General features: G+C 39.0%; 1 protein-coding gene across 1 annotated transcript in view; it reads right to left on the reverse strand.

The window, feature by feature from the left end:
- The window catches only part of TTC27 (tetratricopeptide repeat domain 27), a 150,874-nt gene extending 127,952 nt beyond the window's left edge, over window positions 1-22,922 (reverse strand). Inside the window, exon 1 of the mRNA XM_009636416.2 lies at window positions 22,682-22,922. Within this exon, the coding sequence (XP_009634711.1) occupies window positions 22,682-22,922 (241 nt within the window). The remainder of the gene's footprint in view (window positions 1-22,681) is intronic.
- Between the last annotated feature and the right edge of the window lie 2,483 nt (window positions 22,923-25,405).

Raw genomic sequence — 25,405 nt, forward strand, 5'->3', positions numbered from 1 at the left:
GCTTCTCTGCGTTGGCCGCGGTTTCTCCTCAGGCGACGTTTGCGCAGGAGCGGGAAGTTAGAACGTGCAAGCCCAATTTTGCAGCTGCATAGGTGAGAGAAATTATAGTGGTTTGGATTTAAAGTGGGCAAGAGAGAACACGTGAAGTGTGATTCCTTACCAGGCAGGATTTCTTTTGAGTACATGTTAAAAGAAATAGGCTCAAAGATCTAACAATTTAACCGGGCCACACGTCCGCTTTTCAGACAACATAGGTATGGTCTATAGGTGCCTGCATGCCTGAAGGTGGTTTGGTCCCAGACATCCCGCTGAATCGGTTTAAAACAGTTTAAGAGGTGGTGAGGCCTGTGCTTTGGTCTGTTCTCGTATTTATTTCAGCCCCTGTGCAGATCATAGAATCATAGAATCATTTAGGTTGGAAAAGACCTTTAAGATCATCAAGTCCAGCCATTACACTAACCCTGCCACCCACCTCTAAACCACGTCCCTAAGCACCTCATCTATCCTTCTTTTAAATCCCTCCAGGGATGAGGACTCGACCACCTCCCTGGGCAGCCCATTCCAGAGCCTGACAGCCCTTTCGGTGAAAAAATTTTTCCTAATGTCCAAGCTAAACCTCCCCCGGCGCAACTTGAGGCCTATAGGAACATAATTCTGCCCCATCATTGCTGAACTCTTCACTTTTCATCATGTGCAGGTACATCAGAAGAGGAGAAAAAAAAAGGCCATGCCCTCCTGGTTCATGCAAAATTGAATGAAACGGTTCAAACAATAAAGATGTTCTCTCAGAGTTGCTAATGAAACTTGAAGACAATAAAGTCAGAAACCAGAAGGCCATCACAGCAGGGGGCAAATCTGAAAAATCATCTGGAAAGATGAATGTTCTGAAGAAGGCTGTAGTGTAAAGGTTGTAATTCTTTTTTGCTATTAGGTGCAGTATGCAGTGTCATGAAAGAGTATTTCTCAGTCTTAGTTTGTTAGTCTTCAAAAATTAAAAGTCTTTTCATCCTGCTTCCATATCTAATATAATTGTTAAAATCTGAGGGAGACAATGCAGCTTTTTATTCAGATGACTGTAATAGGTTATTGCCCATTTGGGCTTTAATTACAGGCTGTTAATTTCAAATTTAATTTTAATCAGATTTCTGAGACCAAACTGCAGTTAAATAAAAATGTTGCTTTTCAACTTATTTTCTGACCTGAAACAATCCATTCTCTTTCCATCACTTTTGACAAGAAAACTGATAAAAATATATATAGTCAATAGATAGCCATCAACTCGCTGTCAGTTCCAGGAACTATGAACCAAAAATGAATGTTCATCCTGGAAGTAGTGTGTTACAGAAATTCTTAAAACGTAGTAAATAATTCGGTTTCTGTGTACTGTGTTAGAAAAATCATTAAATCCATGAAGTTTAATTTATTAAATTCTCTGTGAAAAAGTAGAATGTCTGAAATCAAAACGATTTTACTTGCTTACTCTTTGTGTGAGTAGCAATACAATTGTGATTCTGTATGAAAAATATAATAGTCAGGAGTTAGGCTAGTTCTTTGTGTTTAAATATAATTTGCACAGTAACAAATTTCTTTACCTATCAAGTAATAGATCTGCATTTCATGTACATAGATTTTCCAAATTTAATTGGATAAACTCTTAAGTGAGATCTGACTAAAATATAAAATAACACTCCTTTACACACACCCCCCTTTTTTTCCCAGAGAATTCAGAATATCTGTCAAAATATTACTAAGAATCCAGTAAATGAATGAAAAATACATTTGCATGGTCTGTTGGTAATATTTAAAATAAAAATTCCTGGTTTGAGATTTTCTGCTTTTTATTTCTGGGAAAACTGGCAAAGTAAAAATTTCTGGGAATAAATAGTTGGTAAATATAATTACTTAATAAAAACACGGAATATTTTACTGCCTTTCTCACCTCTGCCAGTTTCTCTGATGTGTGGGGTTTTACCCTTGCAATTCAGTTCTGGAGGCATAGAATCATAGAATCACTTTGGTTGGAAAAGACCTTTGAGATCATCGAGTCCAACCTTTAACCTTTAACATCTAGAAACTGTAGCAGGTATGTGGGCAGGAGCACCACCAGCTTAGTGCACTCCTGGCCGAGAGAGCACTGATTGTTACTGCTGATGTAAAAGATGGTTTTGATTGTTTACCAGTTGCCATTTGCCACAGACTTACTGAAGTGTGCTGCTTAACTTCCTTCCCTAAATGGTTTTAAGAATATATATATATTACTCAAAGACTAGTCAACAGATTTTGTTTGCATTTAAGAATTGCTTCTCCCAGTTGGCTAAAAGAGAAGCAAGCCTTTTGCAATGTGTAGTGCAGATTCAAGGTTTTAGCGTAGTGCACCTTGTTATTTCTAAGCAGGAAGTAGTTAATCAAACCTTCCAATACAAGAGTTTTTAGACAATAACTTTCATCTTTAACTTTCTTCCAAGAGTCTAAGAAAATTAACCACGTGAATTGTTGTGCTACTGTGGTATCTGAACTAGCACGTTTAATGTCACCTTGCAAGACACCTATGCTGCTGTTTTGATGCAGTATTTATCTTCTGTTACAGGTTTTATTTTCCTAAAGCCTTTTGAAACATATGATCTCATTGTGGACTACCAAAAAACTGCTATCTGTAAAAAAAAGAGTTGGTAAGTTTAAAGTAATTGTTATTAGCATAGACATTTATTATGACATTTTTAACAATGAGCTGCTGTTTGTAAAAGCTGCTGTTAGACAAATTTTAAATTCATCCTTAATTCTGTGTGCCAGGTCTCTGGTACTGCTGAAGAAAGAAGCAATTGTGTTGTATGCCACTTTTGAACAATAGTTGATTTGCTATTTGAGGAGTGGGGAAAGGGGAGGAATTGAGAAAACCCGCTCATTGGTATGGCAGATGTAACCAAACGTGTGCAATTCTAAACAGAATATTTGAGGTATCTGGTGAGAGGAGGGGAGCTGCAAAGCTTGTATTGAGGAATTCTATCAGCTCTTCTTACCTTGTCTCTGTTAGTTCAGTCAAGCTGTATCCCAGTAACCAGTTATTCTTTGTGAATCCTCATATTTAAGGTTACATCATCTTGAGTTACAGCATTGGAAACATACTTCAAGCTTGTTGGAATCTTAGTGGCCCCCAAAAGACATCAGTTAAATGTTCAAACTACGTTCTTCAGTTTTGCTGAGTTAATGCACAGGCCCTCACTGAAAGGAGAGAGATGGTCCCTCAGAAAGCTTATAGCATACCTACAGCTTTTCCAGTTATATTTGCGATTTAAAAATAAACGTAGACTTAAGGTCTTGAGGTGACAGAGGCAAAAGAATGACAATTATTATACAGCTGTTAGGACCTACTAGTAGTATATCTCAATCACAGGGACTGATGTGATACTTGACATGTGTTATAGTTGCTTCACTGCATTCACCAACTAGCATTGTATCCATTGGTTCTCTCAGGCCTGACCGGTTTGCTGACTTATGCTTTTGCTTCCCCCAGACCCCAAATAAGACAGTCACTGCTCAGTCAGTGGGGTGGAGGTAGAGAAGCTACACCTCTAATGTGCTAAAATAATAGTGCTTAGGAAATTCTTCTCGTACTAACAACATTATAAAGCAATAAGGGAGAGGTACTCTTACTAACAACATTATAAAGCAATAAGGGAGAGGTAGCGTAGGCCACTCACTGCACAAGAAGAAAAGAGAGTGATTCAAACCACTCTTTGAGAATGTACAACAAAGCATATGGCCAGTTGCAAATAGCCCTGAACAGCTCTTCTCTGATATTGTGGTGACTCTCCTAAAAGTGCTGATGTTAATCTTCACTGATCATTTAGAAAATATTTTATATTACTGTATCTCTTTTTGTATCATACCCAAGATCAGTAAATAACTGGACAACAATGAAGTAGGTCTTGAGTAAATATATATTCTGTCTGTAAAACAAAATTGTAAGATCTGAGGTGCAGTCTGCCTACTCTTAATAGGTTAGTTTTTCTTAAATTTAGCTATTCGTTTACTATTGTCTTTCTGTTCATGAATATATTTGCTCTTTCTTTAGCAAATGTTTCTCTGTTTGTTCTTTTTTTTCCTTTCTGTCACATCAGAACATACGTCATCTGAACTTTTATAAACTAATTCTTGCCTGGTTAATTAGCAGAAATTTGCTCTGCCTCAACTGCGTAACATCTGTGAGTCTTCAGATGAAGAAACCAAAGCTTATGTGGAAATAATTCAATTTACTCTTCAACAAAAGAAGAATTCAGGAATTACTCTTTCATTAAATAAGCACATCGTTATCATGCCTGAGTTTGCAAAGTGTTTAATGCCTTCTCAAATGAGCTCACACAGAATCATTATCTCATGACGTCTTAGTTTTTTATGCAGCAGCATTGCCTGTCTGTCCTTGCTAGCTTCAAAAAGAGAGAGAAGGATTTAAAATGAGATATTATTTTTTTCTTTTAAATTAAAGGGCTTTCGTTCATTGGATTCCCTTTGTTGGCCTGGAGAAAGAAAGCCAAACAGAATTGGTTCCAACCACACTACATCAAAAAGAAATTTTAGGTCGAACAGAGACAATCTTGTATTAAAGCTACACAATAATCTCTTTTGTGCACTCAGTAACATTATATTTTTGAGCAGAGTGTGAAGAGTGCATGGTCACCTGTAAGCAGAAATGTGGTTTTGAGATCACCTCACATTTTAATAAAAGAAGGGATAGTTCTTGTTCTTGGTATGCACGCGTGTTACAACCAGTTCAGGGTGGCGCTCGTGCTTCTACTGTGTCATGACTGTGTTGGCACGAGACTGATAAGTTAATCAGAAACACAGATTATGACAGGCAGTAAACGATGAAGGGGCAACAAATTTCACATTCTGAGAACCTATGAATTCCTAGCATATTGTCTTTGACCAGGGAACAGTGAAGCTTTTGGGTAGTCAGTTCCAATTGTGCTCAAAAATCACTTACAGTGCTGCCTTTTATGTTGGTCCTCCAAAGTCTGAGGTATCTCTGTGACTTTTGACCTCAGTGAGGCATGTGTGTGACTTAGAGAATAAGGGTCATTGGTCATCCCTGCTTTATAACATAAGATTTGGTGAGAACTGTGGATGAAAGGGGGGGTGGTGGTGGTAGTGTTAATTACAGACTATTCCATGTGAATAAGCAGAAGAGTACCACCTATGTTTTTGTGGCTATATTTACAATATAATAAGCAGTTCTCTTCAGCTTTCTGTTTTAGATTCTGAAAACCATGAGTTAAATTGTCATGTGATCAAGCATTGATGCATTTTACGCAAATTGTATTACAGAATTGCTTTAGATCCACAGAACAGTCACCAAACTCTTAGATGTTACAATGTATCTTCCAATATGATTCTTCCAACTAATTAGCGTGAAGGATTTAACTTTAGTAGTGGCATTAGCTTAAATGCTCTGTGGTAAGGTACAGTAAGAGATAGGAGCATCCTGCCTGACGAGAAGTGTACTATCCTGAAAAACTTTCAGTTGCTCACAGCTTTGCCAAATAGCACAAATATGTAGTTTGATGTTTTCTATTTGGAGAATGCCCCTTAGCTTGGACTTCTAAGCAAAGTAGGCGTGATTTATCTTTTCTTTAAACAAGGGCACAAAAATGTTTCTTCCTGTGTTTTCTATTCTTCTCTCTGAAATGCATGTTTTGGATGAGGAAGTATTTAGTGATTGGGATGTGGTGCCCTACATGTCAGAAAAGTACTTTTTTGCCATCTTCGTTCTTGCCATCTCAGTTTGAATTTACTTCAGTTCAGCATAGGTTTGCAATGTGATAGAATTATATTAACAGAGGAAGAGTGTGTAAGGATCAAGCATTGAGGCAGGAGGCCTCAAATTCTGGAAGTGTCTGGAAATTACAGAAATTGAATTGTTCTAGTAAATTTAGTCTAGATAATCACTTGCACAACATTTATGAGAAGTTAATGTTTTACAGTATTTTCAAATGTGATTTTGAATAACATGGAGCATCACTGAGGATGCTGTTGGTCCTCCAAAGTTTGAGGTAGGCAAAACTGACTGTAGATGTTAGAAGTTGCAAAGCAAAAGATTCTAGCCAAATAAATAACTAGATTATAGTGGAGGGAAGTGGGTGGATAGAGAATATTCACACTTAAAACATCAGTAGGTCTGACTGGTCTTAGGAACCTACAATCTGTACTAAAATGAATTTTCACATTCTCTATAATGAGTTCTCCCTAAAGCTTTGAAATTACTAGCTTCTTTGAGGCTTATGTGTCCTGAGTAGAAGAAAAACAAGATAAATGTTCTCTTTCAAAACCTGCCTCAAAATGCCTGTCAATATTTTTTATATTTTTATAATTTGACACATTGAAGGATTAATGAGATCATTAAAAGTGGACTAGGATGACTCATTTCCCTGTCCTTCATGACTGCTTCTGCTGAGCTCTTTACCGCTTCCTGGCTGCCCAAAGGAGAAATTCTGACATGTTCTGAGCAGGCTTCCAGAAAGTTGGAGGAAACCAATCCATTCTTTTACAATCCCTGAAGGTGAAACAAATGATTCTTCAAATCTCACAATTTTTCTGTGTACTGCCAGCCCCTGTGATGCACTCGAGATTTTTTCATTCATTTTGCACAGTTGTTAATCGTTAGACTCCACAAAAATCAGGAAATCTGTTGATGTCATTCACAATCTCTTACTTTCCACATGCAAAACTCTTGGTATCAGTAAGATCAGGGTTTGACTTTCATTGACATGTGTAACTTATGTACAATCTTTCAGGTCCTATGGTAGAGTGAATGGTATCTGTTATATTCCAATCCCCTTCCAGGTTTCCTGTGTCTAGTAGGATGAAATAAGATCCCATAGGTTTTCCAGCTGTTGCTCTCAGTAGCAGAATTATGTCTTACTTTTGTTGCTGTGGGAAAAACTTTTTTCTTTCTGCTGTTGTAGGTTAAGGAACATTCTGGTAGGATTATGACTAGAGAGACTAGAAATGCACGTGATGAGAAATCACTTTTTATATCTTGTTGCGTGCCTGAACTCTGCTGATCTATTATACATCCATTCTGTTCAGAGGCTGATTGTAGGAATTATTAATAAAAATAGATTGGGAAATAGTAAGGGATTAGTCCATGTCTACATGTTAATTTATGTTCTGCCACAAAATACAGGGCATTCTGATGATACTTTGAACATGACAGTAGGGAAAATATTCATACTGTCCTCAAAACTGTTCACTTGAAAGAAAAGCAGTTGCTTTAGACTTACGTTGCGTCTCAGAGGAAGACCTCTTCCTGTTCAGCTTTACAAATAAAAAAATTATTAAAGGCAAAACATTTCTGTGTTTTGGCCCTTATCTAGTCTTGAGTCTTGGTTTTGGGATATTTGTCTGAATTGCCTAAGGTTCTATTTGGCTGTGTAGTAACTCTAGCTTTACTGATAAAGATTAGCCTGAAACAAATATGGTCAAAAGTTGGCTAAAACCAGATTTGCAGTAAGAAGTTTGGAAAAAAAAAGAAAAGAAAAAAAGCTTATCAGAAAGTTGAGAGATGTGGGAGTCTATTAAGAGCTGGAGAATACTTTTTGTCTTTGTATGGATTCACACAGAGCAAAAATATGTTGGTGGTCTGACATCCCAGAGTGGCTTTGAATGGTCTGAATCACAGAGCTGCATCATAATGACTCATTCTCATTGCATACTGAAATCCCTGCTGGGAAAGAACTGCTGTCTCTCCCTTGTAGCAAATTCAGTTTGCGCATTTTTGTTTTCTCCTTTCTCTGAAGTTTTTGTTCTTGCAGACATCTACAGTTGAGACTACCTTCTTCAAGAAGACAGGCACTGTTTTGCAGGTGCAGTAGGTAATTTAGTTCTGTATTAGAAGGAAGTATTCACTCCTCCAAATGAAAAAGGAATATAAAATCCTATCCAGTTCTCTACGGGCTTTGCTAGTACTGAAGTCCCTCCCATGTCAACGCACAAGAGGATAGTAACACAAGCATTAGTTGCAAATTTGTAGTTGGTGTATACCTTTCCTGTATATACATAACATCCAAACCCTTTAGAATAAATATGCTAATCCTAATAAAACAAGCAAGTGAGCAGCCACTAAAAGAAAAGCCTTTCCAAAAAAAGATGATCAACCAGTGCCATGAATTCTTTGTATTCAGTTCCACTGAGCTCAGAACTACCCTACCTGGGATGAAACGGCACATATACTGTGACTTTTTGCCACCATAGATCAGTCCTAGAAAGAGTGAACCGGGAATGGCACACAAAGAGTAGATGTTTCACTAACCATAGGTTCTTCTAATCTCTCTAGATGTAGATGAGACATTGTGTTTTCAGGGTAGATTTCCAATTTTATTCTGGGTGGGGGGGAACCCAAAACATCCTTTTTCCAGAAATTGTGATTATTTTTTTACGCTTACCATCTTCTATAACCTTGGTGACACAGTGGATGATCTGTCCTTCCACAAAGTCATTAGAATTGTTACTCCCTGAATTTTTCACAAGGACTTTTCAGGTGTATGTTAGTATTACTGCCAAATTCTTGTCAGCACACTCAAGCTAAGAGCACATGACTTGATGTCTGGCAAAAGTCCTACAGGATTTGCTTCTAAAAATTGATAAGCCCTCACAAGATGAGGAGAGATCACACTGAAAAGGCACAGTGATAGCACCCTTCTGAATAAAACATCCTTTCTTAGAACTTCCAAGGAATAGGTTTTGGCTCTCTGCTGCTGCCTGTGTCTTGATAATGGTCTCAGATCTTCTTGTCCAGATTTTTTTTTTTTTTTAAACTTTATGAACCCATGCCTTGCCTTTTCTTATCCAGGAAATAGAAGCTTAGGTTATTTGATTCAAGTTTTCCTTTGGAGTTGGCAGTAATTCTAAGGCTGCGCGCCAATTCATCATTCCCATGCTGGATGCTCACATGCCATTTCAACCTTTAATGCAGTTAAACTTTAAAACTGTTTAACTAAGTTTTTCCCTTATTGTCAAATATCATTCTTAGAACCCATTTATAAGCTCTTTTTTTCAGCAAGAGCTTTTTGGAGTGCTGAAAACGCATTTATAGATTTATGCATTACATTTTAATGAGTATTTTTTAATTACAGAAATCAAGTATGATAACTTAAAATTTCCTCAATGAAATTAAGTAAATGTGTCATCATAGGGGCTCTAAATGCTCAGAAACAAATTAATTAAGAATTTTTGACTCTTAGGGCCAGGTGGTTTTTTTTGCTCTGTATGAACTAGACTATGAGAAAAGTGTTAGGATGGTATTTAGTTAAAAAAAAAAAAAAAGAGAGAGAAGCCTTAGGAAAGTTTCTGATAGTCTTCCCATTTGCAAAAGCTGCTATGAAGAGAACATACAGGATGTTCAGCACACACCTTCAGACTTTTGTGGTCTTCTGAGGATAGGAATTTTGCCTAAGTGATCTCCTCACCTCTCTGGTGAAGCTTTTTCCATGTGATTTTGTCTCAAGATTTTCTCTGAACCTTGAATCACCTTGATGGGAGAAGGTTGCATTCATGTTTAGTGGCTAAGAAATATGTTTTGCAGCTGTACTGGCATAGAAACAACTTTCATCAGTATAGAACTTTACTGGTCTGCTCTGTTAAAAGTGTAGTCAGGAGAAGGGAGATGAGATCTTTCCATAGATGGTTGTGATCTGATAAATAAGCATGTGTGTTGTTTAAAACGATGTATTCCATTTGCAGTGCTGCTCAATCATGCTTTAATACTTTTTAGTCTAATGACTTTGCACAAACAATTGAAAGCATTTAGTCAAATGCTTCTCAAAAAACCCCAACAAGAACAAAAACCCCCTTTTCCTCCTCTGTCTTCCTCTGCTCTCCTTTTTTAGCTTGTTATTGCTGTCTCCGCACTGCACCTAGGCAGAGCCCCCAAATGAGTAAGTCTCATTGTGGGAATGACACTTGCATGACTTTAGAAAGAAGAAAGACTAGGTAGAGTTCCAGCCTTGATTGGAAATTGTTGCTGCTCTTTTATTGGTGTTTTTTAAAGTTACTGTCTTAGTGGCATTAGGCGTTGCAGCTACTAAAATAATGCTTTACTACTTTTCTGTAAACTTAGAAAGGTTATCAACAATTGTGTGTTGCTTTCCTTCTTTTCTATAGATAACTGTATATTTTAGTAGCCAAATTTAGTTTGCAGAGGCGACATTGAGACTAACTGGCATGGAGCCAGAATCTGTTAGCATCACAGTGTAGTATAGGTCAAGACTTAATTTAGTCTGGCTTCTGGTGTGAACAGATTCTCCTCTAATGTCATCTCTTTGCTCCTGACATAGAATAATAGCTAGTTCTATTTACATCTCATTTTCAAGCCATAAAATTTCTATGCTAGTACTAAAAAGGGAAGAAAGGTACAGGATAAAGATAGTGCCCTTGCTATAGTTGAATTGTTTCTGGAAGAACAGAAATAAGTGTTGGGGACTTGATTCTCATCCTGCTCTCTTAAAAATGAGAAAATAAAGGTAAGGTAAGGCTTGAATCTTTAAGTCACCCTGTTAGTGTAGAAATATATGATGGTTTATGTTATGAAGCCCTCCAGTTTCTAAGTTAAATGAATCTGCTACAGGGATTTAGTATGTGAAACTTGAGTTTTGCAGAGGCTATAGGTCCATGTTAGAGAAGTTACACCTAGCTTATAGTTGTAAGTAATATTGTGTCGTGGTCTTTTTGTTTTTAAACATGTAGTAGAATCACAGACACATTTCCCATCCTCTAGTTCCTTATCTCTCCTTGCAAAGATTTTCTTCTTGAAGTCCTTCTTGACAAAGTAACAAAATGTATTCTGTCTCTCTTATTTCCCCTCTCTTTTTTAATAAGCCAGGCTGTCCTCCATTTCCAACAGTCATGTTTCTGGTCTTTTCAGGTTTTCAATCAGTTATCTGGGGACTCTGCTGCTAGTTTTGTTGCATTTGTATCATCTTCTCCTTACTCCTTATTGGGATTTGAGTTTTATATGCATGGGATCTTTAATCACCATTTTTTGGCATCTTAACATCTTTAATTTAAGCAGATGAAAGAGATCAATAGGTAAGGTCTTAAATATTCTTGATAGCCAGATGCTCCTATATTTTGCATGCAGAAATCTTCCAGCTGCTGTTAGGTTGACGAATGAACTGAGTTTTGAATGTGTCCCCCGTTTACTTTAATGGCCGAGTGTTCAGGTATTCCAAACCCCATGTTCTGTCTCTGCATTGAAGTGCATAGGCCTAATAGCAGGGAAGCTTCATATTTATTAGTTTAGTATACAGTACATGTCTGGCTTATTGCTGTCAGAAATAGTTAATTATAAACATTTATAAGTATCTTCAGACTTAAACAACAAACACAGTCTTTTAACTGCTTCAGACTTGCACGGGGGCACTTGGGGGAGGAGGAGCTTATTTCAGGAGCTGGCTTTGAACCCTAGAAGTGAAAATGTAATTATTTGTCACCTGTGTTCCCTAGAATTATTTTTTTAATTTGCTTTAAAGTTACTATAAACCAAAACTGTCTCACTTCAGTGTGTATACAGATATTTCAGTTAGTCTTAAACATTATTGCATTATTCCAATGTTTGCAAACAAGCTTAAAAAAATCTATAGCAGGTACTATATTCTCTGATATTATTTATGGTAATGACTGCTATCAAAATACACACACTGTCCTGCTGTAGGAAGGTCCTACACTCAAAACATACGGAGTACCTGTTGTCACGATGCACAGCCTTGAGATTGTTGATACGTAAGTTGGAAGGTAATGCAGCACAGGGGAGCAAAATTTAGAAGACATTATAAACTATATTATAATCATACTACTAGAATAATTGTAAAATTCAAGATGCTAGATATCATAAAGATTTTATTGTTGCTTAATGACTTAGAAATACAAAAAGAGGGAAATCCCATGGGTCTAAGCACAGCCAAAATCTCCGCCAAGTTGCAATTTGGAAAGATGCCATTTAACCTCCAGGAAAAAAAATCCTGCCAGAAGCTTGGACTAATAACAGAGTGTTCAGACTCTGTGCCTAAATAAATAGATTTACAGTCTATTGGATGATGACGATACATAAAAATATATTAACAAATCCCAATAATGGGATAATACCAACATAGACCTGCCTATGAAAATAAACAGAACACTTAACATAAGGGAGCAGAGAGAAACTATCCAGCCCCTGTATTACTGTTCTTGCTAGACTGATTTCCTAGGGAAATCTATGCAGTCTTGTCTTGCTGGCTGTCCTCATTTAATACATGCAGAACCTACTGGCCACGTTCAGCCAAACTTAAACAGAGGTATAACTTGTCTCTATTAAGTTTTTTCTAGGTTTGTGAAAAAGCTGGATAGGTGAGAAGGGAAATATAACAGTCCCAGTTTGTGTCTCCTGTGTGAAAACTTTTGTATTACTATGTAACAGAGAACTCAGCCTTTGGGGAGTGAGGGGTGTGAGGAGCAATTAAATGCCTGGAGAGCAGAAAAAGCTTCAATTGCTGATTGCAGTCAGCTGAGACAAATCAGTTGGAAGCCAGGCCTCACTAACTTTTGCATATGCAAGATGGGATATAGTTGCATCACCACAATTCTTAAATTTTCTGATCAGAGCACACAAATTTGGAAACTGTTTACTTTTCCCAGTAAATACCTCTTAATTTGTCTTTGTATAATGTAGGTTTTTTGTACTGATGCCTGTTACTGCTTTTCCAGTATCATAGTATCCACGAGCACCTAGGCTAAATTCTGCTGCCATTGGCAATGCAAGCCACTGTCATAGTTCACTTTTGTCCAATATTGCAATTAGCAGTATCATTTTCTTTCATGAGAAGCTTACATTCAAGTCTTCTTTTCATCAATAAAAACATGTAGCTTAAAATCTCCAGATTTCACTTTTGAAACAGAAGTTGTGACTCAACTCATGCTGATGTCTTCTGGGGAGGGAAGAGGAAGATTGGACTTGGATGTACAGTGATTTTCGGTCTAAAGCTTTTCTGTGCCTGTCATTGTAATGCTAGTTGTTGGTGTCAATGTTTTCCAGACTTTCTAATATGGAGGATGTGTTGCTTTGCTTCAGGTTACTAGCATAGTCTTGAAAAAAACCCAAAATTTCTAAACAATACTAGCTAAAGAGGAAGTGTGAGAAAGAGATGAAAGGGGAAAGCCTTTACATCTTCTCTGCTGAGTCGTATCTGCCAAAATCCTCAGATTGCACAGTTGACTGATTTTCTTTTGGTGTTTTCCTCTTGGGATCCAATATAAAATCTTACTGAAATACCTTTGCTTGGTAGCAGGCCCTAACAGGCATTTATGAGTAAGATACCGTAGAATCTTTTAGGTTGGAAAATATGTAGTATTGTCCTTAGACTTGCAAAGTTTATCATTTAAAATAAAAAAAAGGGGGAAAAATTAAGTAGTCCCATAAAATACCCTCACTGCACCAGCCCTTGCAAAGAACAGTTGAATGTTGTCATTAGGTTCCATCTATTTCAATGAAATTGAAAGTTACTGCTGCCACAGGGGCACCTTCATGGGGGTTCCCAGCTGCAGCAGCAGCACTGGCTACTTCCTTTTCACATTTAATGCTTTGCCTAGTTCCAGGAAAACAGCTGTGGATTTCTGGAATAGTTTCTTTAAGGAGGGGATTCCTGTTCCTTGCTATGTAAGAGGTAGCAATTCTAAGTTACAATTTTTAAAATGCTGACGGGGGAGTAGGGCTTCAGCCTCTGGATGAGTGTTTGAGGCCAGAATTTTCTTTTTTGAAGCTAAAGTTATTTTTAAATCACACTAATTAAAGAAAAACCTAAACCACAGCTAATAATTTGCAACAGTGGTTAACAGATTAAAGCCAATCAGAAATAACCGGTTTTAAAGGAGTTTGCTTCGAACATTTCTTTACAAAACTTTCTCTCTGGCAGAGCTATGCTGATAGCGAAAGTCAAGTATAAAACTTTGCCTTGTTGCTTTTCTGTAAAGAAGCCTAAAGCAAATTAGTAAATAAGATGTTACTACTAGCTTATTCATTTGCATAACTTGCAGGACTCCAAAATCAGTTTGTAGCCGGCTTCACATTTTAACCCAAGAGAATGTGAAATTCATCTGTCATGGCAAGAATGGCTGTCGGTGACATTCAGAACTTCTCTTCTGACGGAACCCACCAAAAGCTTGGGGCCAGGCAAGCTTTTCTCCTCCTTGTCCTTCATACAGCAAAAAGCAGCAGCCATGGCTAAAAGTAACTGCCGAAAAGGAAAATCTGCTGAAGTGTAGAAACCTCCAAGCTCTTGAGAATTCATAGAAAGATTTTTTTGCTGAATATGACTAAAAGATGACTTGCTGTCTTGTTGATTCTTTTTAAAACAGCTATCCCCATTCTGATATTATTTCATCCTAATGATGTTTATCCATACACCAACACTAAAAGCGAGATAGATTCCTTGCTCACATGTGTTTGAATACAATTCAAGATGGAAGAGTAGTCCAAGACAGAAAAAGAATCAGTTCCCAGAAATAATGATCTCCTACTACTTCTATAGTCTCTGTAATTTCCCTAGGCATGAATGAATTCACAGCTTCTGTAACATCTGACTTTGAAGAAGATGAAGTAAAATATAATTTAAATAAAGCCAATGCTAAAGCTTACTGCTTTGCGTGCTAATGCAGCAACCTGCATTTTTATTTTTTTTTTTTTGCAGCACACTCTCAGTGCTACTGTAGTCAGATATCTGCCCTTGGAAAATTTTACTGATTTCTCAGGTGGAATACCTACCTTTAAATTTTCTTACATTTTTCTAAGTGAACCTCATGCCTATTATTCAAATGACTAGTTGAAAGGTAAAAGAGATGTCTTGTTGATAAATATTGCTGTGTAGTGTGAGGTATTGGTTTTATGTATAATTCCAGCAGCTGGCAGATGTCAAATGTGAGAAACTTGGCAAGTTGAGCACAGGATAATCTTCAAGCTACAGGTAGTTTGGATGAAGGCACAGGATGAAATACAACCAAGAATGGCTTCTCTTAAAAGTGATTCATCTGCATTCCCAAATGTAAGAAAACAGTGACAGTTTTTTCTCTGATGTTGACAGTGCAGTTTAGTGCCACCAGCCAGACTTTTGCTTACAAATGGAGTGCTCACGTAGTAGAGCACTTGCTATTTTTCCTATTTGCAGATACAGTTTTTTGAATAGAGAACACTTCCATAATAGTTTTCAAGCTCACATAAATGAAGGAGGAGGTCCTTCTTTTTCAAATTTCCAAAGTTGTAATGTGATTTATTCATGTTAGGTAGTACCTCTCATGTAGACCCCACTACACCAATCACTGTACAAACTCAGTGTAAGAGCTTTGTCAGCTTCTAGAGCAATAGTAGTCTAAACTCAGTACCGCAAAGGAACTGCTTTGCTTACTCATTGCCTGGGAAGTAATTGTCTTATTTTTAGCAAAGCGTATTAAAATAAGGCCTAGAAATCTTAAACATAGCAGAAGGATCGAGTAACAGTCCTTGCTACAGGACTGGCAGGGCATGCTCTTTAAGGCCAGCAAGCTGAGCTTCCCCCCCAAGCAAGGCAGCCCCAGAGGCTGTGGTCAGGTTCAACCAAGTCTAGATCATCACACAAACTCACAGTAACACGGCAGGTCCAAGGTCAAGCCATCCCAAGGATTGGAATCAACAGGGTCCATGACTGTAACAGAGCCAGAGAGCAACACTGCAACAAGCTAGCTCAGGCAGAGACTAATGGCCCTGCGCTCGGCTTAAATAGAGCTCCTGGGCCCATGGGCAGAGGTGTGTGTGGAGTCCCCAGGTGAGGCTGGTCAGGGCTGTTAAGGCCTATTAGCACACTAGAGGCCCTGACAAGAACTCTTTCAGTGTTTAAGATGGGAAGATAGAGCAGTTACAAGAAACACTTGAGATGCTGTGGAGAGCTGATGTAGTAAAAGGCAGAGAAAATAATATTTTCATAAGCCAGCTGCGTGAACAGCTGCACCTTGTCTGCTTTTATCTTTTTAATGAAAAGATCTGAATGCTACATAAATAACGGAAATTGCTGTAAACCCTCCATGTATATACAATCAGTACATTGCAGGAGCTGTCATGGTAGATACTGAAAAAGGATGAGGAAAAGCGTGTCAAGAAATGGCATTACAGACAAGCCTGGAAGGGTTTTGTTTCAGTTTGTCCATAATGCAGTGTGGAAGATAGCATGAATGTGTTTGTAGAGGTAAAGGGCAAATAGGCAATAGAAATGGGTGTTGCTAGCTGGGTGAGGGATCAGGCTGTACCAACTTACATACATGTATGTTAAGAGCTCTAGTACCTTGTTCAGGAGGTGATGAATAAGGGGAGGAGGTGGACGTTAAAGAGGTCTGGTATGTTACTGTTACTGCCACGGAAAATAATTTTTAATGGTAGCATTTTATGCTGAGAGTCATGTTCTGGAAGAACCACCTGGTAAATTGTGGCAGCATTGCTGGTAGAGGTTAAGCATCTGGACAAAAGGTTCAGTGGTTGACCAAGACTATTTTGAAGTCTGCTTTGATTCTTTGGAGTGCAGGAGAATCTTCCAAGAAAATGAAACATAGTCCATGTTCTTTCCTCCCCTCCCCCCCCAATTTACATCCTTTTGTCCAACAGACCTCTTGGTTGCCTCAGAATAAAGAACATTTCATCCTCATAGCTCAAATACGCGGCAGATGGTGCCCTTGCAGAATTTAAATAAGATATCAGCATGTTGTCACCTGTAAGTGCAGTGGTTAGAGCAGTTCTGCAGTGCAGTCACTGGGATGTCAAAAACAGAGGAAAGAGAAATTTTACTTCAGCAAATGCTGCGTACAACAGTTTTGCAAATTGGTCCATGCTATTCTTTGGCTTGCTGCAGTGCACCTGGCAGAAAATTATTAGAGTGGACACATACAGACACAAAAGTATTGTGAGTTTAAAAAAAAAAAAATCTAATTGGTTTCTGCATGTAGCAGGTTGAGGGAATTCAATGCATCCATTGCTGGCAGGTTTAATTTGTCAGCTTTTAGCATGGCTGTAGATGATAATGGGTCCCAGGATGAATTTAAAAAACATACTACCTTTATCAACATCAAGGAGTACAAAAGTACGAATACTCAGTTTTCTTAAAGTAAGTACAAGGTTGTCTGCTGCAGTCTGTTCCTAAATTGAATGCAATATGGAGAATGTGTGGGTACATTTCCCTTTTCATTTGTGTTACTATTGTCATTATCATTTAAACATTACATTAACATATTGCTCAAGTGAATCATTGTTTCAACTACTGAAGCACATTTTATATTTTCTTCTTAAGAGGGGTAGAAAGGTGAAGAGCTTGAAAAATAATTCAGATGGAACACAATTATGTAGGGTGCCATTTTAGGAAAACATGGTGAAGTTTTTACTGTTAACCTAGAAAATACTATAGGAGTTAAGAGAATTGGGCATCCAAGTATGAGGTAAGTACTAAACATTACTTAAATAGTCTGGAGCCTCGCATTACCAGAGGAGACCATTTTTTAAAGAAAGAAGTCAAGCAGTGCATGAGCAAGGAGAGTATAGAAGGGAAAGAACAGTGCAAACATTGGAAAAGTTGATGATTGTCTTTGCAGTGAGAGCGAGATAAGTGAATGGAAGAATCAAATTGATAAATGGAGTCACACAGGGAAACAGCACTCGAGAACACAATGCTTTGAGTTTAACATGTTTTAGTGAGAGGAATTCATACTTGTTTGAGTCAATGGTTTTGGATCTGATTCCGTGTTGTGTCTCTTGAGAGTCAGCGGTATAGACTCTGTTCTGGGGAGTTATACCACCCAGATCCTGACTGATTGCTACCAAGGGTGGTTCTCATTTAAGGTGGCATCCTCCAAGATGCCATTGAACCAATATGCAGCTATAGATAATCCAAGGCATTTGATATTGCCCATTAATCTATTTCCTTTCCCTTTTCCTATATCAGTATTGACAAATTCATGAAGCTTACCAAAGCTCATCAGAAGGAAAGAGACCGTGCCACCCCTGTCAGAACAAAGCAGACTTATTTTATCTGATTTTGCTTTTCTGTCATGATTAGTGGGCTCACACAGAGATACAACTACAGAAATACAATCTCTTTTTTTACTGACGATAAGAACAGAAGTAGAAGGAAAGATATATTGTCCCTGAGGTGGTTGGTTTTTATTTTGAAGTGTCATGTGAAAGGCGGAAGGGTTCACAGACAGTATGCAGACTTATGGAAAAAGAAAGATTTCTCTTTGTTTTCTGAGTGTATTTGGGAGGATGCTTTACTGGTGATGGATGCATTGGTTTGGTTTTTTTCTTAGTACTATGTACTAAGGTTTTCCTGGTGCAAGAACACCTAAATGATATGTCTTAACCCAAAAATATATTTCAGAGCACATCTAGCAGAATTTAAAATTGGTAAGCTAATCAAGCTGAATACAAATGAATAAACATCACTGGTGAAGGGATTAGATTGAATTCACCAAGAAACTGGCCTGTTGCAATGAATCAAATTGCTTTAAGAATCTATTCAAATCTTTAAATAGATTTTTTTTAAATGTTATTTTTGTTACAGAGAAGGAAACTGACAGTTATCGGGTAAGTTTGAAAATTAGCAAGGTAGAAGAGCTGAGGCTGCACTTGCATGGGCAGCTGGGCTGGCCAGACAGCTCTGAAAACAGGAGGTCTCCCCACCCTGCCCTCCTGCCTCGCTTCCTTGGAGGTTGCTCTGATACCCAGGGGACCCTTCCCTTGGCAGGACCCAGTTCCTGCCAGGTTTCTCTTTGTACAGAAAGTTTTTTGTCAGGTTGGGATCACACTGCCGCAGTGATGGCAGTGGTCAGATGCGCACCAGAGCTCATCTGGCAGCTCAGCTGTCGGAGCGCAGCTCTCAAGTGAGGAAAAGGGGACCAGCCCTATTCCCACAGCAGTGAGCTGTTAGATCAGGTCATGCCGACTCACACGCTGTGTACCGAGCCTCAGGATGAAATGGCCAATTAAAGCCTTTGTATTAAATATCAAACCTATAACTGTTTTACAGATACAAACTGCCCTGACAAAATTGCTTCTCCTTTGGTGTCAGGTGTTGAAATATGATTTGACCATGAAAATGGTGAACCAATCCATATTTTTAAGTGTTAGTTCTCTTTTGCCCAGACTAGGTGTTCTGCAAGACCGTATTTGTTTCTTTGGGGTGTCTAATTTGTAAGTGAAGATGTGAAAGTCATATGTGCAAAAAGCTGGCTTTAAAGAAGCTGATAGAGCTACAGAGCCCTGCAGCCATGGTGCTCATTAGAGGCTTTGAGACCCATTTTAAGAGCTGGATAAATGCTGAGGGGATATCCAGCTTTCCGTTTTATCTGCATATGGAATATCTGTTTTAAAGGGGACTTGCTGCTTTCATTGCAGCTGGTCTGTGTGGGCTGTAGCACACCTCTGATTAGATCAACCGGGTGGAAAGGGAATTGCTGTGCCTTACCCAGCAGGGCTGTGAGTATGCCCACTGCTGCAGTAAGGAGTAGGGATTAAAGCTATGTGAAACAGTTTTTGATCTGTTTTTCCCAAAGGAAAAAAAGAGCAAATAGAAAAAAATTAGTTCGAATCAACCCCAAAAGTCAGTGATTTCTTCCAAAGCTTGACTTGGAGAGATCTTATATAAAGAAACAGGGAGTAACAGTTTTGACGTCTAGGTTTTGTCACAGTCCTTCCATTTTCCGTGATGCCATATATATATTGGTTCTACCAGGCTGCCGTAGGATTTCAGTAAATAACTGCATCTTGGTTAAGGTATAGACTGCAATTCAGGCAAGGTTGGTTGCTTTTTGGGGGAGAAATAAAATTCTGTTTCTCTCCTGTACTGCTGTTTCATTGTTTGAGATTTCTTAGATGCAAAGCTCATTTCACCTAAAAGAGTTTGTGCGCTCAACTATATGTACATGTACAAACAGTGAACATGAAATGCTGAATGATTGCTCAAAAATTGTCTTTAAAAAGAGGAATGAAATTTTACAACTTGCAAAGTTAATTTTAATAGTCTTTTACAAATTTCAGAAAAATCTTACTATTAGCTGGAGCTGGATTTTTATTCTAGAAAGGTCTTGGGTTCTTACAGTATTAAGTTACACATATATTTTCTCAGTCCCTAAAAGTGTGTCTGTGTCAATATAGTATTTAGGGCTATTTTATGAAAATTAATACAAAATTTTTCTTACCAGCAGCTGACATCAAGCATGCCCTGGCTGCCCTCCCAGTAACCTTCAATGCTGAACAATGTTCCAAAAGGAGAATTTATTAGATCACCTATTTAGATTCTCTGACATCATTCTGTCATGGCAATGAAGTGATTTACATGGAAAAATGTATTACCTCTGCTTTTAGACAAAATGAGTTTATGATGATTAATGGCTTTACTGCAAGTATGAGAGAAACTGGAAACGGCTGGCCTTTTTAAAGTGAAACATGACCTATGCTCAGTTTTCCTCCTTAGTTTCTTCACCTATTGTAGAATGGTTTTGGTTCTGAGTAAATTAAAATGTACAAATTACATCTTGCAACTGAAGTAAGCTATAAATGCAGGGTATCCATGGTAACATCACCACATAACTGGAACTAGAGACAAAAGGGAGAAAGCAATTAGCCTGAAGCACAGAGTCCAAGCTGTCGTGATGGTAGGGGACCTAGATCACCTATTCCATGAGTAGTCGTAGTCGTGGAGGGAGCTGGATGTTTCGTTTGGGGAAGAGCAGGCTGAAGGGTGGTCACCTCCAGCTGTCCCTCCGGGTCAGCATTTCTGTGACTCTATGATACAATTGACTTTGGGCAGAGGACTTGGCATACGGGATGGTCACACCAATGGCGAAATGGTACTTCAACAAGAAAGCAAAGAGCAAATCATCTTTTCTGAGACATGCTTTAAATATGACACTTGAAACATTTCCTTTAGCTTCATATGGAGCTGTCTTTTTCCTTAGGTGTCATGTAGATAACAGGTAACACACAAAGGCCTAAACTAAGATGAGAAGATGATGCCGAATAAGAATTCTGAAACACTTTCTTTACATATGCTAACTGAACTAAAACACAAAGGCCATTAAGGCAAAAGCTGTTCAACTATGGAAATACTTAAATTTCGGAAAAATGTAAATAGTGGCCTTTTTTTACCAGAGGGCTCAAACTCAGTCTGCTAAAAAGAAGGCAAAGGTTGAGGTGAACACTGCTGGCAATTTAATCTGCATGGAAACTTTGCATCAGTTACAGGATGCAATACCTGGGACTGAATAGAGAATAATTTCTGTACGACAGAGCAAGCACGCTTTGCTGTGAGACCCCAGAGTCTGACCAGTAGGATGATTAATCGCAGCCTGTGATGAGTGTGGGGGCAGAGAGTACTGCTCTGTTGCCTCAGTAGAGCTGCGATGCATGGGAGGCCAGTGTGTCGAAATGTGGAAAATGAACCATCAGGGGAAAATGAAAACGGGATGAATTTACAGTCGTGGTGTTTGTCCTCATTGTCATTGACTGGACAACTGTCTTTGAGGGGACACTTGGCAATGGAAAAATCACTTGCTGTTGGAGTCTGTGCCTGAAAATACATTTGCAAGTAAAAAATCCAAAGTGTATTTAAAGTAGTAATTAAAAATACACTTACGCAAGTCATACTAACGTTCTCAGGAAGACAGCAGTATTACAACAGGCATTTTAACTGTGTTATTTTTATTCAGATGATTAATCCATGTCTTGCATGCGGCATACATTGAATTTAGCATTCTGCTGCAGTTCTCTATATGCAATCGTGAAATTTCAGCACTATCCTTCATTGATTGCTGCTAGCAGTACAGACTCTCGAGAGCTCTCCGGGATGGAACCGTCTTTCCCGAATTACACAGTCGTTTATCAGGAGCCATGTACTGTTGTTCTCCTGTTCTTTGTTTAAATGGCTTGGTTTCTCCACCGATACAGGCTATTGATGTTCAGTTCCCTGCTGCGTGCCATTTGTTCATCTGGCTATTTGTTTTCTAACATGAATGATTTCCTTGGAGGAACAGCTAGAAAGGAGCGGAAGGAGCTTTAACACGTCAGTAGGCAGCGCAGATACAAAAGGGTATTTTGTTCTCTGGAGTACCTCTGCTTCAGTCTCCATTTGCTGTCATCAACAGCAATTGTTTGTGACTGAGTGTATATTTGTAGGGGTTTTTTTGGTATGTGGGGTCTTTTTGTTTTTTTGTTTTTTTTTTTTTTAAACTAGAGTGACATCTGTATCGAGCTAAATCATCACTTGGATGTAATTTCCACCCTTGTCTTCCCTGTTCTGTCGTACAGATCAGGTGGTCTCTATTAGACCCTTCATGTTGCTCATGTTTAAAGCCTCCTGGGGAGCTGTGTGACAGCAGGTGTTGCAGTGCCTGTGTGACCTGCCTGCACACTCTGCTGCATTTAGTGACCATGAGGCAGATGGGAGATGTGTTGAATTGAATCTGGAAGACATTCCCTGCCCTCCCCCCCCACCCCAGTTTAGGACTTTTGTAATGCTCTGGGCCTTATCCAGAATCCCACAAGCTATGGCAAAATTCAGCCTGCCAGATGGTCGCACGATTCCTCTTGTGACCACTGCTGAGCTGGAGGCCAGCCCCTGTGAATTTCATACATCACACCAAGTTTCACTGGTCAAACTCCAGTTGAGACTTGCGCAGCGACAACATGCTAGTTGTGCGGATGGGTCCCATTGGCAGACATAGCGCTTCCTTTCCTGCAGTCCTGCTGCTGGCCAGTAGTTTTTGGTCTGCCGTGTCACCTCCATTTCCTCTTGAACCACTGCCGTGGAATGGTGCCAGCAAACATTTGCGAGGTTTTTCAGGACAGCCTGAACTGCAGCTATAGCCAGGATGGAGGCTGGGACTCGCATCCCACAGGACCAATCCCAGCCAGCATGCACAGGGATCTGGCACCCTGGCTTCCCTAATGTGAGAATGACGGTGCTTGGCTCGGCTGGTTGTGTGTATGTAATGATGATGGCCTCATTACATCCTAAATTAACCATGCTGGTACCCCGTGTGCAGTGTTAAGAGAGCGGCTGTCATACTCTAGGCTTAGAATTGCGCTGCGCTGGCTGGGCTTCAGCTAAGACTGCTGTACAGCTGTGCGGCATCCAACTCATGGCCACCTTCTTACAAGCTGCTTAAAATAGTTTTAAACAAAGGAATTTTGACTGGCAAAGTCCTGGAAGTTTGCATCGATGTGGTTATGGCTAATTTAGGTATGGACAAAGGTTTTCTGTGGCTGAAAACTTACAGTTTCAACGTGAGAGAACAGGACTTCTGGGGACATCCAAACCGTTGTTTAGGAGCAGCTCTCAAGACATTTCCTGTTGGTGTGCTCTTCCTGAGTCACGTGCTTGTTTCAATATCTGAAAGAAAATAGAAAAGATGGAAAAAAAGAAAAAAACATTTTGCTTTTCCCGTTTGCTCTCCTGGTAAACGAGAAAATACTTAATGAAGCAACAGAGGCAGTCTTTAATGATGACAGATTGAATTTTTTTATGATGAGCATTTAGTTTGCTTTCATTTTCTCATTGGGGGGGTGGTGGTTTTCTAATTTTTTTTAAGATGTGTTCGTATGTTTGCTATTGGGGGACCGAGATGTGGGTGCTTTCTACCCATTGAGCTTTATGCAAAGAGTTTATGAACTACTGAAGGCTTCGTGTATGTCTCCAGATGTGGGTTGGTAGGTGAGGAAGACAACAATCAACAGAGGTGCAGGACAAATAAATTTTAAAAAATGCAGTAAGTGGTTAAGCTGGAGGTGTGGAGCACGGCAGTGGCATCAGGACAGTGTCTGCAGGCTTTTAAATGCAGTGAGACGTGATATGTTTGAGAAGCATGTTCCGCATGTAAAACCATGTCTGACTCGTTGCTCTAGCAACCTCAGTAGATCAGCCTGCTTCCTATTTTTGCAAATATACCTTTATGTTTGGTTTAAGTGTAATTTGGGGCACTACTCTCAAGGTTTAACAACTTCTGTTGCGTGCAAGTCTCACCGCAGTCACCTCATTTCGAAATGCCTTTGAGGGGCACAAGGACATGGCCTTTCCTTACTCCCAGGAGGATTGCTTAGGGCTCTGCTTGCGCTGGTTCCCAAGTTTAACTCGGCTCTCTTCCTGTCAGAAGCAGGGCTGCCAGATGCGTGGTCCCTGATTGACAGAGAAACTGCTTCTTTCCTTTCTGGACTTTTAACTAAACAACCTTCAATACAAAATTTTGCTATCTGAATTACAGAAATGTCACCAACTCTAGCATTAATATTATCTAGGCATTTAAGGATGATATTGTATTATTAAAGGATACAGATATTATAGGCACTCTTAATGCGAAGGATAAGTAGCATTAATGCAGCTGGAGGGTTAGCGCTTTTCAGGAGCCAAAAGGTCGCTTCTGAGGCAAGAAGCACAGAAGAGACTGCAGCCTGCAGCACTGACAGGTCACAATATGCAGAACTCTCTCGCTCAAGATGGAGCATTGTGGTTTGGGATTTGTTTTCTCCAAGACTTTATTAAAAATAGAGGCAGCGGTGAGATTATTTTAGAGCTATACTATAGGAATTCACTGAGTAGATATTCTATTTTCTGCACTCATGTTCTAGGAGAATAAAACAATGGCAACAACAAGATCTCTGGAGAATGAATGTTTTTACCTGTGATTCGTTTTAGTGATTGCTGACCTTACTTTTAGCCCCACTCAGCTTACTGTGCTTCAGAAAACTCATGTTCCCATATAAACACCTGCATGTTCCACCTAATGTTGTCACTATCTACAGAAAAGGAGAGGGAAAATAAAGCTTAGAAAACTGTTTTTTGAAGACAAACAACCACCAGACCTGAGCCATTTATAGATATATAGATATGCACATGCATATGCATAAATTGAGAACGTGTATCTAAAATAGCTTCTGTACCTTATACTTGTTTGTTATCGTAAGATAAATGTAAATCGGTGTCTCTTTTCCATTGAAAAATGCTTCTGATTTCTGTTTTCTACTTACAGAGTCGACCATCCATCGAGGCAAGACCATGTGATGGTGACTGGCTTCTGGGGAAACAAATAAGGCAAAAGAGGAGAGCACTTCTAAAACACACTAATACAAAGGCGGTATGGGGGTAAAAAAACCAAAGACTGCATGCGTGAGAAACTCCAAATAAAAACCTAAGCCCAAAATAATTCTCCTTCACAGGGATCAGAGTAACATAGTATTGTCCTGGCTTAAATGTAGGTCAGCTGGATTTGCATTCAGATATTTATGGGTAAACAAGGTAAATTAATAATATGGTGGTTTGCTTATCCCATTGTTGCCTTGGGATGTAAAATGGAACATTTGTTTATGTACCACCAGAAA

The sequence above is a fragment of the Egretta garzetta genome, unplaced genomic scaffold (genome assembly GCF_000687185.1).
Source record: "Egretta garzetta isolate BGI_Z169 unplaced genomic scaffold, ASM68718v1 scaffold54, whole genome shotgun sequence".
NCBI lineage: Eukaryota > Metazoa > Chordata > Aves > Pelecaniformes > Ardeidae > Egretta > Egretta garzetta.